Below are 23,906 nucleotides of genomic sequence, written 5' to 3'. Positions count from 1 at the left end.
ATGATTTTTAGGCCTTTTATTGTGCATTTGAACTATATGAAGCAGCAGGGGTCAAGGGTTCTGTACATTAACAAACATGATGCCATAATGACCACAGCATTTGTTTACATCACAGGGGGTATTTACATGTACGGTGACATCATTGCATATACCATTCACTTCAATGAGTGAAGTTATTGCATTGGCTGTGAATTGCGTTTATAAAAATGCAATCTCAAGTGCTTATTAATTAAATAAAAAATGTAAAAGTACAGACACAAGTCTTCGCTTGCTGTCAGAAACACATACAGTTTCACTCACAGCACGTGTCTTTAAATATTCTCACATAAATCAAAACGGCAGATATTCATCACATTCATTACACCAACAATTCAACTTCAAAATATATAACGTGTACAGAAATCAAGCTTTTTGTCAGCTTCTTGAAAAGGTTTTAGTTTTCTCTCCCATGAAGAAGAGACCAAATCTGCCAAAGCGAAATGAAATGAAAGAAAGCAGGTACGCATCTTCTATTGGAAAAGAAGAAGACTCGAGATGACCGAGTGACGAAGATGTCTGAGCTTCTTGTACAGTAAACACGTGTGTTTGTTTTCCTTTGATATGTTTTAATGATGTGAATCATGATTGTAGAATTATTTATGATTTATTCCTGAATGATGTGATTGTGTGTTATGTTCATAATCCATTATAAGATGTGCTGGAGCTTCCTCACAGCCGTCACTAGTCAAGTTTCTTTTGGAATGAGGAAAGGAATGGTTTTCTCCATACCCATGAACATCCTGATGCTGTTGTTTCATGGCTAACCCTTAGCAGATGTGGACTATTAAAGTAATGAATGAATCAACACATCTATGGTGAACATAAACCACAGTCCTGTAAACATAACCTGCTTTACATCTGGATGGCGTTCATCTATTATACACACATTTCCTAAATGAGACGGCGGCACTAGAGTTTCCTCTCACCTGTTAATATAGTGTCATACACACATGAGCTGAGAGGAATAAAGCAGCGGTCTGTGGAGTCCAGAACATACAGCGGATCACTGATGTCTGAGGGATTAAAGCCGCTCTTCACCAGAGAAAACTTCTGCTGTTTAAATGTGCTGGTCATCTCCATCGACTCCTGTACACAAACACAAACACATATTAACAACAGATCTTTCTGTCAGGGATAATGTTCAGAGAGCCGGTTGTTAAGCCCTTCAGTGTGATCGTGAAGCGGAGGGTCTTGTGTCTCACTGAAGGGCTTTATTTCATGATAACAGACGGCTGCTTGGACATTATTCCTCTTATTACACGACTACTGGACACATGACATCAAACTGGACATGAAATATTTGATCAACTCATTTATACTTCTGTGAGGAAAAGACCTTTAGTTTCAGTGTTCAATTAAAAAAGAACAAACCCTTGGAATGTCACAACTGGCCAATCAGAATCAAGCATTTCAATGAGCCGTGTAATGAGCCAGGTTAAAAAACACTGTGTTCAAACTTTACAATAGTTTATTAGAAGCAAGTTCTACGGTATACTGAAGTATGTTTTGTTCATGTGTTGTACAGTACAAAAGATGGAAAACACGGATTCCAGAAAATAAACTTGAGTTTTAAAAGAGTATTTTGGTAATAAAGGGCTGATTGATGGAACAGGAAGCTGATGTGCATTAGTTGACAGCAGCTGAAGCTGAACTCTCTCATGTCTTTTGTGTCATTCAGCCTGAGGATGGCGCTCGAATGTTAGTTCTCAGAATTCACATTATAATGTCGTTTTATATCGATTCAGGATGTTAAATTCAGCAGAGGAAAGCAGCTACGGTTACTATTAAGTGACTGAACACCCGGGGAACAAACACTTTGGGGCCATTTTCCAAACAAGGATCATCTTATATCAGGACTAGGCATTAGTTGTGTTGTGTTAAAAAAACATACTTTACAAAAAACATTACTAGTGTGCATCTTGAGAATACAAAATAATTGCACCGATATATTTTAAGATATGATCGTTTAAAACGCCTCTAATTTTCAGTTAGTCTGGGACTAGGCTTAAACCCTGTCCAGGAAACCTTTATGTTTAATATTTCTTTATACTTATCTTTTAATTATAATAGTTTTTCCTTCTGAAATGAAGAACTTTTGTATATCTGCAGTTAAACTCTGTTTCTCTTCTCACTAATGTGATGCTGAGTTGTTGATTTATAGAGGATTCGTTCGTTAAAGAATTAAGCTGTAAATCACGATTACTACAGTTACACCATTATAACAGTTTGACTACAGTAACCACAGATCAAACCTGATATTTCAACTTGAAACTGTGGCTTTATAAGTGACCATCAATATTATTGTAGATAATAAGAAGATATTTTGTAGGAACAGTAAACAGTTCTGGGCACTTTTGATTATCATTTACATGTTTCCTACTATGGCAGTCAATGCTGCTTCGGAACTGTTGGTTTCTAACATTATTCCAAAATATCTTTATGTCTGGAACAACTAGAGGCGGGGTGAGTCATTTTCATTTTTGGGTGGAGTATCCCTTTCATGTCGGGACCCGGAGCAAGTACACCACCACCCCCCGGAATGAGATCGGACTGTCACTGGTACTGGAGAGCTGTAGACAAACTGAATACATCTGGCTAGATCATGTGCTCCTCCACTGTAATGAGGTCTCCATCAGTTAGCAGTAAACAGTCAAAGTTGAACGTGTAGTTTATGCGGTCGTGTTCTACATCACTGCTCACATCATCAGCATCATTCTCTGTTTCTGATGTCATCAGAGTTTCTCGTGTACCTGTAGTCTTATGAAGAGAGGTCGAGCGTACGACGGCAGCTCTCTCGTGACGAAATCAAACAGTTTCCTCCCATCAAATGTGCACTCGGGTCTCAGAATCACTGCAGCCATTCCAGCTCGACCCTCTTGACCTGTGAAGAAACCAATCACTGAACCATTCAAAACACCCCCATATATCACACGGATGACTTCACAAAAAGATGTTCATCAAGTGCTCGATAGACCTGGCCTTTTCATGATAAGGTTACTAATCTGACAACATGGAGTTATTCACATATTTTTGACATGACGTGATGGGTTTTCTTCACGTGGTGTACGTTAAGGGACTTAAAGGGTTTATCGACATTGTCTGTAGATGATGATCGCTCAGTGGTTAGATCATGGTGTAGAAACACCGAAATCATGGGTTGGATCCCAGGGAGTGCACATAGTCAAGCCTCTGCCAAATGCATTAATGTAAATGTCTACAAATGGATTGCAGAAACTCTTATAAAGTGTCATGATTACTGTCATCAGACATCTACTTGGAGTCCTTTTTTTTAAACGATTCCTTCAAAACACTGATTCACTTAAGCAACTGTCTGTGGCAGCGTTTCTCTTCTGCTCTGTTGTATTCAGAGATCTGTCTCAGGGTGTGGTGGTGAAACACTGATAATGTCAACAGCTCACACACACTCTGTAGAAACATCACGTCTTAAACATATTTACATAGAAAACATACATGTCACCCTGGACAACCAAGCCAGTCTCATGGGTTCATTTTCCAAAATTATGCACAGCTAAATAAATAAGTTTTCCATTGATTTGAAGATATAAGACGATATTTGGCCAAGATACAACTATTTGAAAATCAGGAAACTGAGGATGCAAAAAATATTGAGAAATTGCATTTAAAGTGATAATTCACCCAAAAATCATTTCATGTCCTCGCCTTTGATTCGTTCCAAATGTGTATAAATGTGTTTGTTCTGATGAACGCAGGGGAAGATATTTGTAAGAATGCTCGTGACCAGACAGATCTCAACACCCATTGACTCCCATAGCAGGAACAATGACTTGATCATTTCAACACAAAAGCAGATCTTTTGAAGAATGAAGGACAGCAAACAGTTCTGGGACACTTCTGTTCTCCTACTATGAGAGTCAATGGGGGTGAAATCACAAGCATTCTATCAAACCAACAGAACAAACACATTTATACACATTTGGAAGGTGAGTGAATGATGACAGAATGTTCATTTTTGGGTGCAGTATCACTTTAAAGTACTTACAATAAAGTTTTGATATATTTAGATAAGAAATGTAGAAACTATCCTCATGAAACATGATGTTTACTTAATTTCCTAAAGAAAGGTGGATCATTTTGACCCATACAGTGTTAGTGGCGATTGCTACAGATGTTCCCGTGCTACTTAAGAGCGGTTTTGTGGTCCAGGCTCACATATAAAACACACAGCAGACCAGTCTGTGCTTCTCACAAACAGTAGAAACTGATCAATGAATGTCTGCGAGTCCCCAGTGGAGTTCATGCTGTGTTTAGTTTGTCGTTCTCTGTCCTCTTGCTTTCATAGTATCAACATCTTTAGTTAAAGAGGCCAGTTTATCTGCTCATGACCTGACGTTCACTACACACCGCATCACTCGAAACCCTCAACACGGTTCAGTCTGGTTTGATCTTCAGTGAACATTAAAAGATCTTCCATGACATTTGACGCATTCTCTCTGTGGTCATGTTTTCCAGAAGGTTTGTGTGTGCGTTGAGTAGTACCTGGCACCTGAACTCCATAGACATTCACCTCCTGAATGAAATCCACCTGTCCAAGAATCTCAGTTACCTCTGTGGTCGCCACATTTTCACCCTTCCATCTAGAAGGAGAGAGCACAGAGCTGACACCTTCCGTTCCTTCACATGATGATCACGTGTGTGTTCTGCTGTACCTGAACGTGTCTCCCACTCGATCTTTAAAGCAAATGAAGTCGTCTTCATCCTCGGCCATCAGATCTCCGGTGTTGAAGTAAGCGTCTCCTTTCACAAACACATCTCGCAGGATCTTCTTCTCCGTCAGCTGTTTACTGCCGGCGTAACCGAAGAATGGACTCTGAGAGCAGATCTCAGACAACAGCAGCCCCGTCTCACCTGATGGCAAACATGACATCATCTCACATACAGTACACCTTTGACTTTTCCTTCATCTCACTCCAACCGGCCTCACCTTTAGCAACATGAAGACAGAACCCCTTGGGATCTCGTACCAGCTCGTCTCGGATCATGTCGTACTTCACCAAAACATATTTGAAGAGCATCTGCCAAAACATAAAAACACACAAAGTTATGTAGACAAACCTTGTGTGTCTGTGTGTGATGAGGATTAAATCATTCAGCGTGTTTGACCTGTAAAGATGTTCTTGAGTCAGAACGAGTGACGTGATGACACACACTCTTTTAAAACATTGTGTTGTGTGTGTCTTTACTATTGACACATTCAAACAGGATCAATAGATTCAAATCATTCACCGATGTCTTCACATATGAGGGTCCGCATTAGGACCCCAGCAGAGTTCTCAAGACTTTTATTTTCATCAGACAATAATTAAATCATGTTAAATTTCTTCTTCTGTTCATGAGTGCTGCTTGTGAAGCTCTGCTTCTCTAACATTACAGGAAGTCTTTATGGGAGATTCACATTTCCAGTCTAAACCTGTGCAGAAACCGCCTGCCGCACTGCTTTCTCCTTTCTTTCCAAAGCGCCTATAGGAGTTTGAGCTCACCTGGTGTCTGTCATTGCTAGGCAACCATGGGCCACGCTAGCCGTTGAGACGAGAAGGTGTGAACAAAGGATATATGCACTGAAAATAACTTCCAATGACTCTGCTTCTAGATTTAGATCTCCATCTTCACTGAGCTTGTCTATATTGGTGCTGCGTCGCACCCTTTTTGATTACATTTAAATAAGGAATACGCGCACGAAATGTGAATCGCCCCTTATTCACCTCCTGTGGGGTTCAGGACAGACGTGACCCGATGGAGAAATGATGATTACATGAACATTTGGGACGCTCACACCAGTGTATGTATTAAATGTTTTTAATGATTTGTCTTTCTGGTTGTTTTTGGGAATCGCTGACATATGAATCACATTGAGAAACCAGCACGCAGCATGAGACTCAACAGAATCACGTGGACCAGTGCTGATGTTTCTGTTCCAGTCCTCTGGGTCACTGACCGTCAGACATCAGAATCAAGTGTTGGACTGAACATCCTGTTCAAATATTGACCCATCTATAGTGTTGTTCAGACACACGCTGTTCTTTTGCACTTTAAACTTGTAAACCGCTCTTTACCTCAGAGCGCACTCAACTCCACTGACCTTGTAAAAGAAATTGGAGCGGCCGACGGCTCCGATCTTGCCGATGTGATTCATGAAGCACAGGTTTCCTTCGGTGGAGCCGTAGATCTCACACATGGGGATTTCTCCAAAGCGCCGGTGAAACTCTCTCCACACGTCCTGCCGGAGACCGTTCCCGACTCCCATCCGCACCCTGTGATCCTTCTCGTTCTCCACCTGACAGACAAGCACATGAACATCACGACACATCGCTGCTTTGAGTTTGAGTCTGTTAGACATGAAACCATAAATGACTGGACGTGCTGTGAGATGAGTTCTGAAGACCCCCGACAACTCACAGCTGAGAGTCTCTACTCCTTTACTTTCACATGACATTGTGTAAACAACAGCAGGCTGTGTGTGTGTGTGTGTGTGTCGGGGTGAACGTGAGCTTGTGGCCAGCGTCAGCGGACAGACACAAAGACATCTTTCACACACTGATGTCCTGATGCTGATGAAGCGTGAATGAGAAACACAAAGGGCTTTCTGTCCATTATTCAGCACAACACAACACGGACGCAGATTCCTTCATTCATCTGTCTGTTTGAGGACACTACATCTGAACATCTGAAGAGAACTTACTTTACAAAAGCATTTCTTAAATATTTACAGTAACTAACAGCTGTGAGCTTCTGTTAACACAATAAATCATGCACCTTCTCATCATCTCACATCATAAACTAACAATGAACAACAATTTGAATGGTCATTGTTAATTAGTGTTTGTTTGTAATATAAGATCTTGTTGTGTTTGTGTGTGAGTGTTAGTGATGAGTAAGAGACAGTGACTGTACCACAGGATGATTGCACAGATATCTGCACAGCTCTCCTATATACTGAATTATAGTCACGTTGTGTTCTCTACAGTCTCTCCAGAACTGAGACGCTGAGAACTTCTTCTTCAGCACACATGTGGCACCTACATGATACACAAAAACAAGAAACTATTTCATCAGACTCATGGAGAGCAGGTCACATCAGTTCAAATATAACAAGACATTAAGCAATAACATTAGATCATCGCTCTGTACCTTTGTTTTTTGTTGGCCAGTCGCAGGTTCATTATTCCCAGATAACCTCTCAAAACTAATAACACACGGTAACGCAGATCCAGCAAATCATCGGACAGGTTTTTTGGCAAATTAAATATAAATATGTCTTTAATAACATTATATCTACAAATGATTAATCCAAATTACCTGTGCGATGTTTGAGCGTCGATTCTCACCTTAAAATTAAAAGTAAACAGCTTTTCCTTGCAGAAGGTCTACATTCAGTAAAAGTGAGCTAATAAAATATTTCGATATTTGGTTTAGTGTACATTGAGATGGTGAAAATTAAAGCACTGGCCTCTGCGGCGGCGATCGCATTTGCGATCCCTGCGGCGACGCACTGGACAGGAGAAGGACGGCTTTGAGGTGCTTTTTTTAACCAGAAGCGTGTGGCTGGGTGGTTAGATTCGTGGACGAAGAGAGGATCCGATGTGGATTTGGTCTGGGATTTCCTGCAGTGAAGGTAAGCTAGGAGGGTCTGATAAGGCTGAATCGGTGACTGGAGGTTGAAATGTCCCCTCCTAGTTTGGTCCATCTTGCTTTGTTTAATGGAGAATGACATCGTCTCTGGATCGAGTACTGATAGGTCCGATACTGTTGGACGGATTAGGGGGTTGAAGATGGATGTTGTGGATATTTTCGAACATCTTAGAAAGCCGAAAAATGCTATTCAGATGGCCGAGAACAGACAGGAGCTCACGTTTGGAGCAGCGGGGATTAGCTAATAGGGAGGAAGCGATCACAATCGTTCTGTCGATTTTCTCTTTTGGCAGATAAGCCTGGAATTTAGGAGTGTCTAATTTTATTCCAAGCAATTCGATGGACTGAAGGTTTGTCTGGGGTGAGGGGAACGCCGAGATTTTCGAAAACCTTCCGGATTTTTGCTAGATATGCAGCCGGAAACAAGTCGGGAGACGAGATGATTAAAAAATCGTCTAGTAGGTGGATGAGGGAGGGAACAGCATAATTGTTAGAGAGAATCCAGCAAATTGCCTCTGACAACATGTCGAAAAATTTGAAGGTGAGGCGGGCAGAAAAGTAAAATTGATTGCGCCATTGTTAGGGTTTCTTTCGGGTTTCAGAAGTCTGGGTGGATGGGCATGACTTTAAATGCGGCTGTAATATCGACTTTGGCTAGCCAAGCGCCAAACCAGCATGTTTTATTATGGTAATGGCTTGATCGATGTTATGATAGTGCAGGGAAAATTCCTCAATTGAAATGAGGCTGTTGATGCTTGGAAAGGCCGAGCCGTGCGGTGATCGAATATGAAGCGCTTTTTGCGCCGATAATGAAGGGGCCGATAATGAATTTAGCGTCGATCTCATTTTTTATGAGATCGACTGACTCTGGTTCGGCGAGCGCAGACTGAAGATAGTCGGTGAACTGAATGTCGGGGTGCGAAGACAATTCGAAAGACAAACGAGAAACGTTCGCAGGAATTGAGAGGTAATTTTTTTCTTTTTTCATTCTGGACCGGAGACATAGGGCTCACAATTCGAGCATGAGAGAGCGAGCTCTGCCATGATGGCGAGGTAATCGCCCAGCTCGCGTCTCCTATGAGGGAAAGCAGTGCAGATCACGTAGGTGTAGCAGGAAAGAACGACGGTAAATTCGGGGGAAAGACAGTGTGTGGGTGTGATTGGGTGACTGCTTTTTAAACGTGAGTGATAGATCACCGTAAGGGATTGAGAAAATAAAGGTCTGTGTCTGCACCTGTCAAGATCTGGGATCTGATGTTCCCCGAAACTGGAGGCGGTTCCAAGGCTGGTGCATTAATCGGCACTGGCATTGCTGTCGCCGTGGCCAATGAGAAGTTCGATGTGTTCTGCGGAAGAGAGAGAAGTGACCTGTGATCACGGAAGTCCAGCTGTGCCGGCTTGCCCGCAAACGGCCACAACGAGCTCTGGAGGTGGTTTGACCAGGCCGGGAATAAGGAGAACCACGATCCGTGCCCGGCGGCGGTCTTTTGTGTAGCGCACTTCAGTGAGGCATTATCCGCAAGGGAAGAGGCAGAAAAGCACCGCCTTGGTCATCCGCCTGTGAAACTGGATGTCCGCGTTGAGCGAGTTGTAGGCCCAGGACAGTCCATTTCTGGATGGTGGCGATCGTATTGTGAGTGGAGGTGTAAGAAGAAGCCGGAGATGGATGTCTCTTTGGGCCAGGTGATGAAGTGCCTGGGTCTGGATTAAGCCTTTCGAGGTGTAGAAAGGCGGAGCTGGCGGCCCTGTGATGAAGCCGGGGAATCGTTTGGTGATTCAGATCCTGAGCTGGAATGATGAGACGCACTCGGCGGCACTAAAAGATTGCGGTTGGCGGATAATTCGTCGATGACAGGGGTCTCAGACATAGCGTCAAACTCACGTTGATGCTTAATCTTAAGAGATTGAGCAGGTAAAATGGTTTCCCTATTTATAAGCGAGCTTGCTTTGGCTGATTGTGTATGTGCGGTGATTGCAGATGTAGACCAGCCTGCTGATTATATGCTCAGGCTCCTCCCGAACTTTGTTAATTAAACATCATTTGTGCGTGAGAAAGACCCGCTCCATTACCCTGCATTCACACGGGGCATAAACAGTCAAAGGAGGGTGTGTCTGATGCGTGGCCGACGCAATCGCCATAGTGACAACAGCTAATCACATGGTTCTCCAGTCAAGCATGAACGTAATGAGCTAGCGGCTGCACTAGGTTATTTGCATAAGGTGATCTGATTGACCGACGCCTGCGTTGGTGCTTGAAAATACATTTTTATGTAGATGATCATTTTTAACAATCCGTTTATTTGTTTGGCATGTACAGTATGTGTGCTTCTGCCTGTCCATCTGTGTGCAATAAGCAGAGTGTACACGTGTTGTGCACCAGCCTATAGAAACATGTTACTAACACATCTTTTCAATAAATAACAAATCATGCTCAAAGCACATATCGGTAAATAATAAATCAGATTTTATCAGATTTATCTCTAGAAGTCTAAGAATGGATGCAAGAGCTCCAGGCCTGCTGAGAAGCACAAGCGTGTTCAGACAGATGAACGTTTCTGTAGTCCTGCAGTGTTTTTATGGGCTATGGTGTATTTCATGATGATGATGATGATGATAATTACCCAGCTCAATGGTCCCTCCAATGCCCACCAGTGAAGCGGCGCTATGATACAGAGGAAGTGGTGTGTAGATGATGTCATCCTCTGTGCCGCCGTACGCCCAAAATCCCCCTGCAGCCTTCAGCGACTGTAAATGTGTGATGACCGCAGCCTTGGGTAACCCTACAACAACATCAACACACAACGGTCAGCACACTACAGAGGAGCCAAGTCCACATCATTCACGACATTCACAAAGCAAAACCAAATACAGCACCAACAGAATGACTACAAATATTTCTGAAATAAAAACGTGAACACAGCAGCACAACACAACACATGTGTTCATATGTCATGATGACAATCAAGTAGTGCTGGTGTGATGAACACACAGCCTAACATCAAAGTGTTTATGTGTTATTGATGAGCATTAAAGCTGTTGATCACATTTGATTTTGAGGCGTCTCAGATCAGTGCTATTCAATCTCCAGACACAATGAGCCACATGAATCATCTGACTGTTCTTACAGTTTAAAGTGAAGAGCGCATCCGTTTTACAGAGCTGCTACCTGCATGTATAGCGCAATTTATAGTTCTGCATCGAGTGTTTGGCACAGGGTACAGCATAGCCTACGCATAGTCACATACCCTACATCAGGGTTCACTAACCGAAGGACTCCGGTGCTGAATGCAGACCGCGACACACGTACGTCTGGACCGAACATAAAAAATAAACGCCTGCCGCAATGTTGCGAATTTAATCAAAATAATGCTGGCACATCAAGGTCCGCTGAGTAGTAGTTCGGGACCTCCGGCACCACGGAAAGTCTACGTTACTATGCACACGATGTTCAGATGACGTGCAGTGAAGAGAGCCGAGGGCAATCACTGAGTGAAGAGCATTTTTAGAAGTTAGACGCGGAAAACAATGTTTTCCGAGATGAATGGGTCGACACTTGACATATACATGTAGCAGTCCGAGGTCAGGGCACGGAAAAAACATTAGCTCAAAGCTACACAGGTCCTCTTTCTCTCGCTCACGTGCATATGCATGTTCACGAAGAATACAGTGGATCTTAGGAAGCCCTTTACATAACAAGCCCTTTACTGGTGGGGAAATAGTAAAAGAGGGCATTAGGGCTGTGTGTGAAACACTTTTAGAAGGAAAAGACTTTTTTCTACAACTGAAACTGCCACATGAAGAGCTGAAATGTTTATCAGAGGATGTTCAGTCACAACTTGATGCTGCTATTTGTGCATCTCCGTTCAACAGAAAACAACACTTTAGTTTTCTTTTTAAGTTGAAATGAATGTGTGTTCATATGAAAAGACATGTTTATCCATATAGGAACATAATCTATTTTGATCAATAAAAAATAAACCAATCAATTATAAAATGACAAAAATATATACCAAAACATTCCCACAAAAACTTGAAAAACCAAGGCTAATATACACTAATAAAAAGAAATAAAACTAAAATCTAAACAACAATAACAGTTAAAGAAGAGCTTAAACTGAGCTTTTCATAATGAACCGTGTTCTAGTTGAGAAAATGATTCTGATATTATCCTTTATTTCTATAAGTCTAGTAAATGTGTTGTTAGGAGATTCTTGTTTAGATATAATAAAATGTTTCTCTAAAGAATATCATTTCACTCATACTGAATAGAAAATAACTGTTCTGTTAAAACATTAAAGCAATATGCATAGCCAGCTGGACTCGAGTGATGAAATGAGTTTATTTGAATGCCCCTGCCCTGCTCCAGATGATGATCATGTGACCCAGAACAGAATGAATAATATGTGTGTTTTCAGCAGTCTAAACGCTTCCACCCTGATGTTTGTAGGCAAAAGTATTGAAAAAGTTCATGTTTGTCGTCATCATCATATGGCCAAGTGTGAGTCTCTGGTGCTCATGTGCAAAAACAAACGTGTATCGGCGCCCCAGCTTGGACCCATAACAACACATTTCACTAATGTACTGGCCTTCATCGTCTTCAGAAATCACACCTCAGGCATTTCAGACTTTTCAAGCATTAGATGAAGAGTGATTCATCTTTAAAACGTATGACATGTCGCTTATTGCTCCCTGAACTCTTTGTATAAAAGCGTCTGCTAAATGTAAACTATACCGGTGTTAACTTAAAATGAACTTTCAAATATGTGCGTTTGACTCATTTCTACATAATTGATCTTGCGTAGTGTAAAGAACATTCTGTAAAATATCCTCTTGATATCTTTAATACTGACAAATATTGAGATCACGCTGTATATTTAGTTCATGTTTCAGGGTCATCGCCATCATGCAGTTGCTTGAATGAAAGTTATAAACGTGTAATGTAAAGCCTTCTCACGCAGACATCAGTTCTAGCTGAACCTGTCCATCGGGGTGTTTGACTGGAAAAACATTATTATGATGATGATGAGGACACACGCCTCGCCTACCAGTAGTGCCCGAGGTGAAGATGTAAAGCGTGGGGGTCTTCAGACAGCTGACAGATCTGAGATCAGATGAAAGTGGTTCCTCAGACACTTGCTGGATTTTCTCGGACAGGCTGTGAACGCCGGGTAGAGAGCTCTGCGGTGTCATGCACCACACGGGGATGTTGTCCTCCTGCAGACTGGGAAGAATGTCCTCCAGAGCGTCCACCACATCTGCAATGAGACAGTGACGGACACAACCGCACACATGAAGAGTTTTGTTTAGATTGTGAATTCCGAATACAAGAAGACTCTCGTACCTTTGCCGACCACCAGCAGTCTGGCCCCGCAGCAGTTGAAGCAGTGCAGCAGGGATCTGGATCTGATGTTGGTGTTGAGAAACGCCACCGCGCAGCCCAGTTTCGAGAAGCCGAACCAGACGGAGATGAAGTCGGCCTCGTTGCTCATGAGGAGCGCGACCGTATCTCCCTTCCTCACCGCGCGCTCGAACACACGCGCCACTCGGTTACTGCGCGCGTCGATCTCGCCGTAGGTGTGCGTCGCCCCGTCACAAATGACGAAGGGCTTGCGAGGAGTCCGCCGGGCTCTTTCGACAAACCGGTCCACGACTGTCACCACCTTCGCGGTGCGTTTGTACAACTCCAGACGGGCTCCGTACCGGATGACTTTCATTAAATAACGCGCGTCTCTCCAGAAGTACGGGAAACACAGGCGCTGCGCGAGATGCGCGGAGAACATTCCCGCCAGCAGAGCCGCGAGCCATGACAACATCTCTGACAGACACGGACGGTTACATCACCGGACCCGCTCGACCTGTATCGCTTTATAGTCGCCGTGTCACTTTCAACTCTCCGCGGGACACGTGACTATTGTTGTACAACTGCCCCGCGAGTGGGCGTTTCCAGCATGCACGCGCTCAGGGCGTGGCGAGTGTGGACTGTAGTACTGTAGTGTTCACTACTAGATGAAGGTGTCACGTGTTGCGTGAAGAAACTGATCGCGAGATGACCTGCCACCCACAGGCACCGCGCGCGCTCAGACAAATATATATATATATATATAGCCTATATATATATATATGATATGCGCTCTCTAGATATGATCTATATGATCTACACTGCTTGAAGTGATAAACCTTCACAACAACGTTACGAATCATTTACTCACAAATCAATGAAATGTCAATATGCCTCACACACATGTATAGGATTTTACTTACAAATGTGTCTTGGCCTAAAGCAGACTTCCCAACCTGCAAAAAGTCATTTCAGGGAGGTATCCCGAAGTCCCCCCCAATAAAAAGGAGGACAAGGTGGATATTTTATTTATTGTGCGAGTGTGTATATGAAAGTGAGTATTGTTTTAGAGGATGCACAAGCAAATGTAGTTGTATGGTACTACTGCACAATGACAAATAAAATCTCGCTCTCTCTCTCTCTCTCTCCTCTCTCTCTCTCTCTCTCTCTCTCTCTCTCTCATGTAAACTGCTTTTATTTACATTCCATTGCCATTATAAATATGTCTAAGGTATTTTCACGTAGCTAGTTGTTATCCGACCTGAATAATATGCGCATGAAATCAAATAAAACTTGATGAACTCACGTCAACATGTCTTTACAATCATTAAACACAGATATACACTGAACAGAGTATTCAGTTCGGGACTAGGGAGAAGAGATAAAAGCCCGCCCACACTGACAATTGATTGGTTGATTTACCGAGACGGGCCAATCAGGATGCTCTCTGTATTACCTGCGCTTCACGAGGCACACACGCAGACTAGCACAAACACACACACACACGCGCAAGGTCTCGCGCTCCCTCTCTGCCGTGCGCGCGCGCTACAGGTGTTGAGTCTCTGTCTCGCATGCGCGCTCTTGATCTCTCGCTCTAGATTCCGGGATATTTTAACTCATTTGCGGGCATCAGGGAGCCGCTATCAATATGCGGGAGACTCCCGGAACTTCCGGGGAGACTTGGGATGTCTGCTAAAGGTAATAAGAAATGTCTCTGGTTTGCAGGTTTGCATTTATTACAAATTAGATAATAATATATTACAAAACAGCACACAGCGATTATGTCAGCAAGAAATCACTTCTTTGTTCTGCTATGACCATCACACATCACTGGTCCGTTAACTGTCTCTCAGAATGGATACTTTAAACATTTTTCAGCGCTGATAACCAAGAGAAGAGATGCTTTGGGACTTTAGCTGTCACTCATATTCTCTACTACAGAAAGTTCACTCGTAGGGATTTCATTGATTTCTTTAAAAAGTCATTGGACAGAACGAGAGAAGTATAAAGCAAACAAAGAACATTAACATTTCTGTCAGATCCTTAAAGTCGGCATGAAATAAAAAATGATCATTCTAATCATTTTATACAGTGGTGATGATATGTTATTTAAATTATCCAACTTAAAAAATATTCAATTGCACTTCCCGCGATGGGGAAGAAAACAAAAGAGACAGGATACCTTAACCAACAAAAACTAAGACACGACGTGATGAATAATAAACATCCAGACATGTGTAAGGTAATCCACAAGACGGAGTTAAATCACAGGGCAAGAAGAACAAAACGAATCAGCACAGGACAGCAGACACAAGGGCATTACATGAGAGACTAACAAAGGATAATAAACAAGGGACAGGTGTCGGGAATGAAACACTGAAGGGAAGCTAAACGAGGTAACGAAAGGGGTGGGGCCAGAGAGAGTGCATGACAGGTCAAAACAAACAATGTCATGTCTCTCTCTACACTAAACACACGGCTCTGTCATGATCCTGCCACTAGACTTGAAAATCAAGACGAAAGGAGGCAGAATCATGACACTTTGTTTATGTAAATCTTAAATGTCCCTAGATCACTATGGAGTGCAACATGAATCAGTTTTAGGCCCCCTTCTTTTTTCCCTGCTAATACACTTTCTTTGAGCGCCATTATCAGACAACTTCATTCTCTCTCCCTCTACTAACATGCATTTATACTGAATGTATCGCAGCACTTCACATTCCTGATGCCAAAGCGCTCAGCAATGATCTTTGACCTTGCTGAGAGAGGTCCAGAGGTGAAACCATGCTTTTAAGTAAAATTATGAGAAAACAGGTGTGGATTTGAAAAAGCAGACTGAAGTTGTCAGTAGTTGTTGACTGAGTCTCCTTTCCCACCAAAAAAAGAGCTTTAAGGGGTTTTACTTCATGAAAGTTTTTAATATAGACGGTTTCAAAGCAACAGCATAAACACACTTTACTGTGCATCCGTGTGTTCGTGGACTGCCCTTAATTTTCGGTACACATTCACAAACAATAGAATGCTTGTATAGATTTTTTCTGAAAACAAGCAAAAGACACCGAGAAGAACCGTTACTTGGCTAAACTTTTGACTGTGATACCAAGATCAACCGCTAGATTTCAGTGTACCATACGGTTTCTTTAAATGAAACCGAACTCAACAAATTATTTATTTAATACAATGAACGTACAACAAAATTCAACAATGCGTTAAACAGTTATTTTACTATGCATTAGCCAGACCTATAGCGCGTCACCTGCCAAGCCTGAACTTTAATATTGACAAAAGGTGACCATATGTGCCATTTTTCCCAACAAGGATTTTGGTCCGCATACCTCATCAAGGTTTATTATTTCAGGTTATATTTCAAGGTAAGAATAAAACTATAATGATTATGTGCTTTAAAAGAAATAAATGGTAATTTTATGATGTTTTTTGAAGTGTCCATTACTCAGACAGTTTCTGTATATTTCATGTTAATCTTGAGTACTTACAGAATAGTATTGCATCCTTCAAATATCTGCAGAGTCTTTAGTTTGATCACCTTTATAAAAGACGGATACAGCTGTACCATTATTTCAGAAAACATGCAACGCGTGTGGGGGGCGGAACTAAAGCATGTGCGCACATGCACATTGCCAAGAAAACACAAACATAAGACTAAGTTTGACTTACCGCGTGCGGTTCATCTCCGGCATCTTTTTGCACTGTTAGTTTCAAACCATCTCCAAATCCAGCGTTATATCCACCATTTATATAACATCCATCACTGAAATGCCGTGGGCAAACAAACACAGCAGAACTTCACTACTGCAAGAGTAACGAGCCCACAGCGCAGACAATCTTGATAAGGTGAGAGATCTTCCTAATCTCTCATCTTATCATGGGCGTGCTTTTCCAGGAGAATTGTCCAATGGGGACTAAGAAAAGTTGCTACGTAAGTTCGAAAGAAACTTGCTAAAAACCAGTACGAACACTTAGGGAGTGTATCCAGCACAGAAATATTATGTAATACGTCCAAAGAAGTCAGAATGCATGAAACACCATTACACCCCCTTTAACTACATTTACATTTATTCATTTGGCAGACGCTTTGGAAGCGACTTACAAGTAGTTGTTTACAGTGTCACATTACTGCAGAGCGATCAGGGGAAAAGGTGTCTTGATGTAGGGCACTTCAGTCATGACCTGCTGACACTGAGATTAGAACCGGCAACCTTCTGATCACAAGAACAACGCTCTAACCACTAGGCCACAGCTTTCCAGTGTACAGTATCTGGTGTCAGCATCTCTGGACGAATGCGCATGTAGAGGCTGTGTGGTCAGAACACACATGCGTCGAGAGATGCTGCCAGCGGATGCATTGTCATGTGGCTTATGTGTATGGTTGAATAGCAATCTAAGGAGGAGACCGAGTCTTTGGGAAAAGTGTCAATACAGTAAATACAGAGTTAATACAGATGTTAAAGAACTTGAGGGTGAGTCATTAATTGAAGAATTTTTATTTTCAATTTTCAGAATGTGTTAACGTGATTCACAATGAATTACACAATACACAACATTAGAATCGAAAAGTAAATCTGGAATGTAAATGGGTGACATCTACTAACACTATATTTTGGCTGTGGGATGAATGTGTGTGTTGTGAGTCATCATGCATGACTGAAGGTTGTGTATCAGTATGGATGTTGTGCAGGTAATGACATGTGTTACGAGAGTCATTAGATGGCCTAGCCTGATTACGGTCTATATTTCTTAGGACTTGGATCAACGTGGCAAACACTCTGGTTTTGTGTTGATTGTGAGATGGCTGAATTAACATGGCAGGTTGCCTCACTTCTGCCAGATTGTTTGACATGGCCTTTGTGAAGCATTCGACCATGGCTTCCAGTCTTCTTTTTAATCACTACACGTGTTCCTGAAAAACAAAGAGCAAGTTGGAATCAGTATTCCCTGGTTTGAAAGGCTTATTGCAAAACTCTGCTAAATATGAAGAGCCAAGAACCCAAAACATAACAAACCCAAAGTCCAAAACAACAACAGACCAACACAAAAACTCTTTCTTTAAAATGAGAAGCACACTGTTCTCTAGAATATCATTGTTTGCTGTAGCTGATGATTTCTCCTCACACGTTCATAATACTTTCGTGTTGCTATGTCAGGTCAGCACATCTCAGCATTGCCATCATTTTCCCATGAGCTCTTACCCAGAATTCTCTTGACACATCCAGAAACATGTTACTCCTCTCATCCATTGCTGTGGGTTAGGAGCGAGTTGTACAATAAAGATCCTAAAACAGATTTATCCTTTTATGGAATAGCATCCCCTTACCGATCTGTCCGCCACTTTTTTACTTGAACCATGATTGTCTTCAGCGTCTGACTGCACTCACCAGTTGCAAATGCAAATCCTTCCTTTTATATTTGTGTCACTTTATATTTACATTTAATCATTTATCAGACACTTTTACCCAAAGCGACTTACAAAGAATTCAGGGAGCAATAAGCGATATGTTATAAAAGAGCAATAGTACAATAGGTAGGGTTAGTGTACATCATTTGTTTTTCATTTGTCTGTCCAGTATTCACAGAAGAGGTGTGTTTTAAGTAGTTTTTTGAAGGTTGTGAGAGATGTGATTGACCGGACGGAGTTAGGAAGAATGTTCCACCAGTAAGGAGTTGTGAAGGAGAATGAGCAGGAAAGAGATTTAATGCCCTTATGAGAAGACATTACAAGACGCCACTCGTTTGCTGAACGCAGGGTTCTTGATGGGGTGTAGGAGTGTAGTAGGGTGTGAAAGTTCTTGATGGGGTGTAGGAGTGTAGTAGGGTGTGAAGGTTATTGATGGGGTGTAGGAGTGTAGTAGGGTGTGAAGGTTCTTGATGGGGTGTAGGAGGGTGTGGAGGTTCTTGATGGGGTGTAGGAGTGTAGTAGGGTGTGAAGGTTCTTGATGGGGTGTAGGAGTGTAGTAGGGTGTGAAGGTTCTTGATGGGGTGTAGGAGTGTAGTAGGGTGTGAAGGTTCTTGATAGGGTGTAGGAGTGTAGTAGGGTGTGAAGGTTCTTGATGGGGTGTAGGAGTGTAGTAGGGTGTGAAGGTTCTTGATGGGGTGTAGGAGTGTAGTAGGGTGTGAAGGTTCTTGATGGGGTGTAGGAGTGTAGTAGAGTGTGAAGGTTCTTGATGGGGTGTAGGAGTGTTGTAGGGTGTGAAGGTTCTTGATGGGGTGTAGGAGTGTAGTAGGGTGTGAAGGTTCTTGATGGGGTGAAGGAGTGTAGTAGGGTGTGAAGGTTCTTGATGGGGTGTAGGAGTGTAGTAGGGTGTGAAGGTTCTTGATGGGGTGTAGGAGGGTGTGAAGGTTCCTGATGGGGTGTAGGAGTGTAGGAGGGTGTGAAGGTTCTTGATGGGGTGTAGGAGTGTAGTAGGGTGTGAAGGTTCTTGATGGGGTGTAGGAGTGTAGTAGGGTGTGAAGGTTCTTGATGGGGTGTAGGAGTGTAGTAGTGTGTGAAAGTATGCCGGTGCAGATCCATTGATAGTCCTGTAGGCAAACATCAGTGACTTGAATCTGATCCGGGCTTCAACCGGTAGCCAGTGGAGAGAGTTGAAAAGGGGTGTCACATGAGCCCTTTTGGGCTGATGGAAGATGAGGCGTGCTGCTGTGTTTTGAACCAGCTGAAGTGGTTTGATAGCCTTTGCAGGAAGACCAGCAAGGAGAGCATTGCAGTAGTCCAGCCTTGAGATGACCAGGGCCTGGACAAGGAGTTGTGCCGCATGCTCAGTGAGGTAGAGTCTAACCTTTCTAATGTTGAATAAGACATATCGGCATGATCGCGTTGTCTTTGCAATGTGATCATAGAAGGACAGCTGTTCATCAAATATGAGGTTCCTGGCTGATTCAGAGGGATTGATTGTGGAATTGCCAAGCTGGATGGTGAGATCATGTTGGACCGTGGGGTGTGCCGGAAACACAAGTAGTTCTGTCTTGGCCGGGTTCAGCTGGAGGTGATGCTCTTTCATCTATGAGAGCTGCTACAGTGGCAATTTGTTGGACATTTACATTAAGTCATTTAGCAGACGCTCTTATCCAAAGTGACTTACAAAGAGTTCAGGGAGCAATAAAGGTAAACTTTATACATTTGTTTTACTGTAGATGTTTTTTCATAAATATACAAATCACTTTAATGTGTTAAAGTCAGAGAAAAGGCAATTGTGAGAATTGTTTTTAAACACGTTATAAATGTTATAAATTTATGTGAGCTGTGAACCACGTCAAACTGATTTGTAGAGTTAAATCGTTTTTTGGGGCGGTCCAGAAATCATGTCTCAATGACCCACTGAAGCCACCGAGCGTGCACAGCCTCTCTCCTAACACCAGAGCGCATCAGCATCAGCGGTTCACCTGCTCAATCACATAAACACTCTCATGCTCTCTCTCACTTAGAACAAACAACTCTTATGACAGATAGAAACAAGCAAACGGTCACGCAGACAGATAAACTCCAGGTATGCTGGAGTAACCAATAGTGCATGTAACTCTCCACAGAGAGGTAATGGCAAGAAGACATTTCAATTTAAGAGAATGACATTTCTCAGAAATAGAGTCAATAGGGTGACAGGGAAAGCCCTTTGAGCATCATGTCCAAATCCCAGGCCGGAACTCTGCGATGAACGCCAGGCCTCAAATGTCTCTCTAGAGACCCACCGTCCCAAAGTTTGCATAACGCTGCTGTCAAGTCAAGTCAGCTTTATTTACACAGCGCTTTTTACAATTTTCATTGTTACAAAGCAGCTGTACAAGAAAAGATATAAGGTTATGCAAGTCAAACCACAGATGAAATATCAGACAGATAATAAATTCCTATATGCAGTGTTCATTTAAATAAAACTATAAAATTCTAGCAGCCCCCTCGGCCAGGCAAACAGTGTAAAACAGTATGCAGTTTAGGCGCTAGATAGGAAAAGTATCTGCCGCCTGCACTAGATTTTGAAACTCTAGGTATTACCAACTGACCTGACGCCTGAGAGCGTAGTGCACGTGAAAGACAAGAGAAGTTCACTCAAGTAGTGAGGAGCTAAACCATGCAAGGCTTTAAAGGTTATAAGCAAGATTTTAAAGTTAATGCGATGCTTTATTGGTAACCAGTGCAAGGTTGACAGAACCGGGCTAATGTGCTCAAACCTTTTTGTACATGTAAGAACTCGAGCTGCCGCATTTTGGACCAGTTGGAGTTTTTGTAACAGGCCTGTAGTGCATTACAGTAATCTAGTCTAGATGTCATAAAGGCATGAATAAGTTTCTCTGCATCTGATGGTGACAGCAAATGACGTAGTTTAGATATATTTTTAAGATGGAAAAACGCAATTTTACAGGTGTTGGCGACCTGGTTCTCAAATGACAGAGTACCATCGAATATAAAGCCAAGATTCTTAGCTGAAGATGAGGGTTTTATGAAACATCCATCAATAGTCAAGCAGTATTCTTGGTTGTTACGTAGGGCGGTTTTCCGTCCAATAAGTAACACTTCAGTTTTGTCCCAGTGAAAGCTAACTCTGTGTCGCTTTATTATATCTCCTAGAGTAAACATGTATAATACGAAGAGTATAGGCCCTAAGACTGAGCCCTGTGGTACACCGTACTGGACTTGCGATTTGCGTGATACCTCATTGTTTATTTTTACATATTGGAAACGGTCGCATAAATAAGATCTAAGCCATTTCAAAGCTATTTCCTTAATACGGACATCATTTTCGAGTCTATGTAGGAGCGTGCTGTGGTCAATGGTGTTGAATGCAGCACTAAGATCTAGCAGCACCAATAAGGTGATACAACCTCGGTCGGACGCCATAAACAGATCATTTGTAACTCTAATCAGAGCAGTCTCTGTACTGTGATGTGCTCTAAATCCAGACTGGAAATCTTCATTAATCTCATTCCTTTGGAGGAAGAAACATATTTGAGTTGAGACTACTTTTTCCAGAACTTTAGATAAGAAAGGTAGATTCGAAATAGGTCTGTTGTTAACTAGTTCTCCAGGGTCCAGATGGGTTTTTTTGACAAGGGGCCTTATAACAGCCACCTTATATGCTTTAGGCACATGTCCTAATGTCAGAGATGAGTTAATAATGCTAAGAAGAGGATCTTCATCAAGTTTGCAGACGATACAACAGTGATTGGTCTCATCAGCCGGAGGTCCGGCACCTGGCCACATGGTGCACCGACAACAACCTGCTCCTTAACACCTCCAAGACAAAGGAGATCATCGTGGACTTCAGGAAGGCGAAAGGGGGCACACACGACCCCATCCACATTAATGGGATGGCTGTTGAACGTGTTTCCAGTTTTAAGTTCCTGGGGACTCACATTTCGGAGGATCTGTCCTGGACCACCAACACCTCATGCCTGGTCAAGAAGGCTCACCAGCGTCTCTTCTTTATGAGGACACTGAAGAAGAACCAACTGTCTTCAACTATCCTGGTGAACTTCTATCGCTGCACGATAGAGAGCATCCTGACCAACTGTGTCACAGTCTGGTAAATATAATGCTGAGCTGCATTAACTCATCTTCTGGACTGCAAACTATTAACTGCATTAACTCGTATACTCCACTGTAACTTTAATAACTGCATTAACTTCAACAACTGCATTAACTCACCTATTGCACTGCAACTTTAATAGCCAATGTCAATAATTTATGCATACCTAAGTCACTTGCACTATTTTAGTCTAAATTATTATCTGTTCATATCCACCTGTACATTAATGTTCATTGTATATAGCCATCTGTATATATTGTTCATAGTATATACCTACTGTCATATTTTCATAGAACATACCTACTGTAAAATATTTTTATAGTCCATGCCCACTGTATTATATTCTCTCATATTGTATTCTGTATTTATTCTAACTGTATATCCTGCACTTGCTAACTGCACTTCTGGTTAGACCTAAACTACACTGTACTTGTATATGTGTAATGACAATAAAGTTGAATCTAATCTAATCTAATCTAATCTATAATTTCTGGGAGCATCTCTTTCAGTAGATTTGTAGGTATAGGGTCTAGCAGGCATGAAGTTGATTTAGATGATCTAATGATTTTAGAGAGTTCATTGTGATCTATAGTAGAAAATAAACGTAATTTCTCCTAGAGGCGCTGTAGTTAGTCGTTTGTTCAGCGGGATTCACTTCTTGTTGCATAGTTATAATTTCTTCTCGAATATCTTGGATTTTATTTTTTGAAATAGTTCATAAAATCATCACTGCTATGCTGGTATACAGAATCAGAAGTCGCTGACGATTTATTTTTGGTTATTTTAGCCATTGTGTTAAATAAAAACCTAGGGTTATGCTGGTTTTCTTCTATTAGTGATGAAAGGTAGGCAGATCTAGACGTTTTTAGGGCTTTCCTGTATTTTCTAATACTATCCTTCCAGGCAGTACGAAATACCTCTAATTTAGTTTTCTCTCGTGCCGCTTTCTTTAGAGCCTGAGTTCATTATTCCACGGTGTCGGTCTGTCATTGTTAATCTTCTTTAAGCGCAGAGGAGCAACTGTGTCTAGCGTTTCCGAGAAGGTGGCATTAAAAGTTTCAATGGTAAAGTCAAGATCTTCAACATTATTACTCATGCTAGAGATTTTAGACAATTCAGGCAAATTATCAAGAAACGCACCTTTGTTTTTCCACACACGTTAATTTGTTTTCATCATTTCATTGCATAACTAATGTTTAACAAATCAAACCTTACTGTAAAGTGTCAATGTTTTTTTATGTTGCCCATTTCTCTCTATAGTCCTCACAATTACTGACTCACAACTGTACTTAAGAAAAACAACTTGAGAATATTGCACATGTCAGTGTATG

The 23,906-nt window shown here is 42.0% G+C and overlaps 1 protein-coding gene across 2 annotated transcripts; it reads right to left on the bottom strand.

Moving 5' to 3' along the window:
• Positions 1-2: 2 nt before the first annotated feature.
• slc27a6 (solute carrier family 27 member 6) lies at positions 3-13,642 on the bottom strand. 2 transcript variants are annotated; one of them, XM_079449285.1, is made up of 11 exons: positions 13,049-13,642; positions 12,753-12,962; positions 10,329-10,487; positions 6,970-7,094; positions 6,158-6,352; positions 5,003-5,093; positions 4,728-4,926; positions 4,558-4,655; positions 2,790-2,920; positions 966-1,125; positions 3-820 (listed from the first exon to the last, which is right to left on the bottom strand). In XM_079449285.1, exons 1-11 carry the CDS (start codon positions 13,518-13,520, stop codon positions 807-809), a joined length of 1,854 nt encoding a protein of 617 aa, XP_079305411.1. In that variant the 5' UTR covers positions 13,521-13,642; the 3' UTR covers positions 3-806. The 2 variants fall into 2 exon arrangements, with proteins under 2 accessions (XP_079305411.1, XP_079305410.1); XM_079449284.1 differs by having other exon boundaries at positions 797-1,125.
• Between the last annotated feature and the right edge of the window lie 10,264 nt (positions 13,643-23,906).

Source organism: Barbatula barbatula (genome assembly GCF_947034865.1).
Source record: "Barbatula barbatula genome assembly, chromosome: 24".
Classification (NCBI taxonomy): domain Eukaryota; kingdom Metazoa; phylum Chordata; class Actinopteri; order Cypriniformes; family Nemacheilidae; genus Barbatula; species Barbatula barbatula.
This window is presented reverse-complemented; position numbering and strand designations above follow the sequence as displayed.

What these genes read in the sequence shown, in the direction of transcription:
- slc27a6 (XM_079449284.1), bottom strand. Translation starts at nt 13,520, where the DNA reads ATGTTGTCATGGCTCGCGGCTCTGCTGGCGGGAATGTTCTCCGCGCAT. An exon ending in ACTGCTGGTGGTCGGCAAAG is followed by an intron (nt 12,963 to 13,048) that starts GTACGAGAGTCT and finishes GTCTCATTGCAG; the next exon opens with ATGTGGTGGACGCTCTGGAG. An exon ending in CGAGTGGGAGACACGTTCAG is followed by an intron (nt 4,656 to 4,727) that starts GTACAGCAGAAC and finishes CTCTCCTTCTAG; the next exon opens with ATGGAAGGGTGAAAATGTGG.